Source organism: Nestor notabilis, unplaced genomic scaffold, assembly GCF_000696875.1.
Source record: "Nestor notabilis isolate BGI_N333 unplaced genomic scaffold, ASM69687v1 scaffold22884, whole genome shotgun sequence".
Taxonomy (NCBI): domain Eukaryota; kingdom Metazoa; phylum Chordata; class Aves; order Psittaciformes; family Psittacidae; genus Nestor; species Nestor notabilis.
The window spans coordinates 1-4719 of record NW_009926415.1 but is presented as its reverse complement, the minus strand read 5'-3'; the positions used below and the strand labels follow the sequence as shown (position 1 = coordinate 4719).

At 58.2% G+C, this 4719-nt stretch overlaps 1 protein-coding gene across 1 annotated transcript; it reads right to left on the bottom strand.

Moving 5' to 3' along the window:
* Nucleotides 1-858: 858 nt before the first annotated feature.
* On the bottom strand, nt 859-2864 carry PAIP2B (poly(A) binding protein interacting protein 2B). The gene is made up of 3 exons (XM_010013529.1): nt 2718-2864; nt 1654-1830; nt 859-915 (listed from the first exon to the last, which is right to left on the bottom strand). The coding sequence occupies exons 1-3, from the start codon at nt 2862-2864 to the stop codon at nt 859-861; spliced, it is 381 nt and encodes a 126-aa protein (XP_010011831.1).
* Between the last annotated feature and the right edge of the window lie 1855 nt (nt 2865-4719).

Genomic DNA, 4719 nt, shown 5'->3' with positions numbered 1-4719 from the left:
AGCAGGAGCACAAGGGTGGTGGGTTGAGGAGCTGAAGCCCAGCCAGGTCCTGCCCCAGATGAGGAGCTGGAGGAGCTTTAAGGGCCCTTCCAACCCAAACCATTCTAGTAAGACTCAGCTTCCAGAGGACCCCTCTCCTCTCCCAGGGAGGCAGCTCCACACCAACTCCCTCCTGCTCCCTTCTGGTCTTCCCGGGATTTACTTGCAAGGTACAAATGCTCCAGAGCTGCAGCTCATCCTGCTGGATAAGCTCCAGATTTGCGGGGTTGGAATCTGTACGGAGAAGCAGTGTTTTCTAGGAGCTGCCCTTCCCTTGGGATGGATGGATGGAGTGGTGGGTCTGGTCTCCCCTAAGAGCTCCCACAAGCCAGGAAGCAGAGAAGTGCCTGAGTTAGTGTTCGGAGAGCGGCTGGGATGAGCTCAGGGATCACACTCACACTTCACCTTCCCTTCAGCCAAAGAAATCCCATGTAACAGGAGCAGGGAATGCCGCTCTGGGGAGGGACAGGGGGACCCCTACAAATCCTACTCAAACAAGGAGATGCGACTTTCCCACTAGCGGGTTTGGAGCACGCATGGAAATGGGAAGCAGAGGGAAGTGCTGGACTCCAGGATAGACCTAAAGGCCTCGAGTCCTGGAAAGCAAAAAACTGCCCCCAAAAGGTGATAAATGATACAAAGGAGGAGTTAAAAAAGAAAATAAGGGGAGAAAACAAGGTACTTGAAGCGCAGAAGAAGATTCACCACGTGGCAGCAGCTCCGCATGGTGCAGAGTCCAGCTGGGGGCTGCTCCGCTCCCTCCATCCCCATCACATTCCCAAAGCAGGGATACAGTCCTTCCAGAGCCTGCCGGGGTGCTCAGTACTTCACGCCGGGCACAAACTCCTTGGCATCTGGATTCAAGTTGCTTTTGCTCTGGAAGAGAAGAGGGAGAGGGACCGTCAGTGGTTCAGATGCTGGTACCCCAACACCAAACATCATTCCATGGCAATCTGCTTCCTGAGGATGGAGCCAGGGATGTGACCTGGTCCTTGTGTCCTCACAGCAATGGAGATGGTGCTCAGCAAGTGCCAGCTCCAAGAGATCTACTCCCAGGGTGGGGTTTCTGGGGGAAAACATGGCAGGATGTGGTGTTTGTCTCTCCCTTTGGCACAGGGCTGGGCTTGCTCCGGGACCAGGGTGTTATCATGGAATCCAGCCTCGTTTGGGAAGGGACCTTAAAGCTCCTCCAGCTCCAACCCCTGCCCCGGGCAGGGACACCTTCCACTAGAGCAGGTTGCTCCAAGTCCCTGTGTCCAACCTGGCCTTGAGCACTGCCAGGGATGGGGCAGCCACAGCTTCTCTGGGCACCCTGTGCCAGCACCTCAGCACCCTCACAGGGAAGAGCTTCTGCCCAAGAGCTCATCTCAGTCTCCCCTGTGGCAGGTTCAAGCCATTCCCCTTGTCCTGTCCCTCCATCCCTTGTCCAAAGCCCCTCTCCAGGTCTCCTGGAGCCCCTTTAGGCACTGGAGGACTGTTATCACCAGCTCTTCACTGTTGTCACCAGCTCTTGCACTGACACCCCCCAGCACACAGGAACCCCGCAGGAGCCCACCACCCCGACAGGTCCTGTGCTCATCACTGACCTCCCAGCACGTCCCCCAGGGCCCTTACCAGGATGTCCTCTGAACTGTGGCCATCACACACCGAGAGCCCGTTGAGCTGCTGCTGCAGCTGCCCCATGCCCTGGGGCAGGTCCCGCGATGGGATGAACCAGTCCTGGTCCTCTTCCTCCAGCATCTCCTGGAAGCAGCGGTCGAGGAACTCCTGCTCCTGCAGCTCCTCCTCCACCTGCCCAGAGAGATCCATCAGCCACACCTTGGAAAGGGGTTTGGACACAGGGAATGGCTTTCACCTGCCAGAGGGGAGATTGAGCTGACCCCGCTTCTGGGTGATCTCCCTCAGCACGGGGAAGGAGAGGAGGGAGTGTGAGTTTCTCCTCCCTGCCCTGGATGTGCCAACCTTTTAACTTGGACAGGACTTGGAGCAACCTGCTCTAGTGGAAGGTGTCCCTGCCCGTGGGAGGGGTTGGAGCTGGATGAGCTTGAAGGCTCCCTTCACCCCAAACCAGGCTGGGATTCCACAGCTCTACGATTTACTCTCTGCCCCAGCCCATGCTTGTGCTGGGATTGCCCCGTTCCAGTCTCCCTGGAATGCAGTTTCCCACCCGGATCAAGGGGCACACACTGCTGGAGCTCAGTGCTGACACAACCAGGCCACAAACGCTCCCACACTCCACGCACCGGTTCTCGGGCTGCTCCTCTCCCTCCAGCTGAGCACACAGCAAGGGAAGGCCTGGACTGACACAGCCCAGCCCAGCTGAGGGTGCCAGAGCCGTCACCGTCCCTCCGAGGAAGAGCTGCCCAAAGGCACGGTGAGGGTTTCATTCCAACTTCATCCATCCCATGTCCTTACAGGCAGATCCAAAGACATGCAGGGGAGCCCTCAGTGCCAGGGGTTAGTGGTGGCCCTGGCAGCGCTGGGGTAAAGGTTGGTTGGATGATCCTAAAGCTCTTTTCCAACCTGGTTGATTCTATGATACAAACGGGATGACTCTTCCCTGGAGGCACCCTCTCCTGCAGACACACGTTCCCTGGAGCCCATCAAGGGCTCCTTTGGCCCCTCGACTCCATCCCAGTGGCAGGAACACGGAGCTGGCACCACCCTGCTGGTCCTACCTGTCTGTTGAAGTCTTCTTCGTTCTCCATCCACATGTACTCTGCAAAGGGGTTGTTCTCCTTCTCATCGTGGCCGTTCACCACTTGGTCCTCTTTGGATTTGGGACTGGATCCCGTCGTGCTGCTGAGGTCAGACCCATTCATCATCCTGGACTGTGGGGAGAGAACATGAGGGTGAGGAACCTGCCCGTGTCCCCCAGCCATGTCCACGCTGGTGGGTGACACACAACAACAAGCTGCTTCCAGGCTCCCGTTTCCAAGGCTATTCCCAGCTCCTTTCCCTCCTCCATGGTGCTGGAAGCACCCCCGGCAGTGACAGCCCTTCCTCTCCATGGGATTCACCCAGCAGGGAGAGTTGTGACCAGGGTTTGGAAAGGCACCAGCACCCAAACACATCCAGCACCACATTCCCTTCAAATCTGCCACCAAACACGCCAAAAGGCCACAACTGGGTTATCCCTCAGCCAACACCACCCCCCAGCAGCAGAGTGCCCCCACCCCAGAACCCTGCAGGCTGTGGGCAGAACATCGCTCATGTCCCTTTCTCTCTGCCACAATTCCTTTGTTTTTAGAGGGAATTTCCCCAAACCCCTCAGGTCTGTGACATGGAGACGGCCTTTTCCTAAAGCAGGTCTTCAGAGCCCCAGTACCACGGCTTGAAGCAAGAGAGACCCTATGGAGTCCCAGACCCCAGCCTCTGGAAGGTTCCTGGGAGCAGGCAGAGGGAAGGATGCACAGACTGAGAAATGAGACAGCAATTCCATAGGAAAACCCTACGGAACAGCCAGGCCCACGTAAGGCCAGCACAACCGGCATGAAAGGCATCAACACACCACGTTAGGACACTCCAGCTCTATGTTCGACCCTCCCTGGTGAAGGATTTATCTGGAGCTGAGCTGCAGCCAGCTCCAGCACAGCTCTGGGATGAAGTGGAGAGTGTCCTGCATGAGGAGGGCTGGAAAACAGGAGTTCCCAGGGGAAAAAGCAGGTTGGTTTGGTCTCAAGGACGGTGAGAGCCGGGGAGCCCCTGCAACAGCCTTTAGGTGCAGACTCGGCGCACCAGCCTGGGTTGGGGTGAAGGGACCTTAAAGCTCCTCCAGCTCCAACCCCTGCCCCGGGCAGGGACACCTTCCACTAGAGCAGGTTGCTCCAAGCCCCTGTGTCCAACCTGGCCTTGAACACTGCCAGGGATGGGGCAGCCACAGCTCCTCTGGGCACCCTGTGCCAGCGCCTCCGCACCCTCACAGGGACGAGCTTCTGCCCCAGAGCTCATCTCAATCTCCCCTCTGGCAGGTTCAAGCCATTCCCCGTGTCCTGTCCCTCCATCCCTTGTCCAAAGCCCCTCTCCAGGTTTCTTTTGCCCTCATGGATACAGAGCAGGTTTTGGCTTTGGAGGACAGAGGAGGTTGAGGAGGCCACAAGCGATGGTGGAACTAACACCCTTTGCAGGGGACAAGGCTCTCCCCGGAGGTTTAGGAGCAGTTACTGGGGGTCCAGCTATGGCTAATGCTGCTTCAGGAGCACAAAGACTCAGCATCGACCTCTCAGAACCTCCAGGAGCTCCTGCAAGGCTGCGAGAGGAGCAGCATCCCACGGGAGCCTGGGCTTGTCCGTCTCTGCCTGAGGAACATCACCACGGGCATCCCCAGAGAGAAGAAGATGTCACTGTCCCACTGTGTCCCAACCCCGGGGTCGGGTTTGGGCCCTGCTGTACAAACCAGATACAGCCAGGCTGGAGGGGTCCAGAGAAGGGCCACAGAGATGATCCACACATTGGGAAGCGTGTGAGACCGGGCTCCTGTGCTGCTGGCTCTGGGCAGAGCTTGGCAGCTCGTCCTCAACAGCCAGGGGGGTTTTCCCCTGTGTTTAGTGGGGGTGACCTGGGACCCAGGGCACGGCCATGGGGTGCTGAGGGTGCTGGGCTGTGCTTTGGGAGCAGAGACATGAAAGGGCTGAGCCAGGCTTGGCTCCTGATCCCTCCCGCCTCTGTCAGCAGCATCCC

Coding starts and splice junctions, on each gene's coding strand:
- PAIP2B (XM_010013529.1), bottom strand. CDS start 2,864: ATGATGAATGGGTCTGACCTCAGCAGCACGACGGGATCCAGTCCCAAA. Junction 1,831..2,717: donor AAGAAGACTTCAACAGACAG/GTAGGACCAGCA, acceptor CTCTCTGGGCAG/GTGGAGGAGGAGCTGCAGGA. Junction 916..1,653: donor ACAGTTCAGAGGACATCCTG/GTAAGGGCCCTG, acceptor CTTCTCTTCCAG/AGCAAAAGCAACTTGAATCC.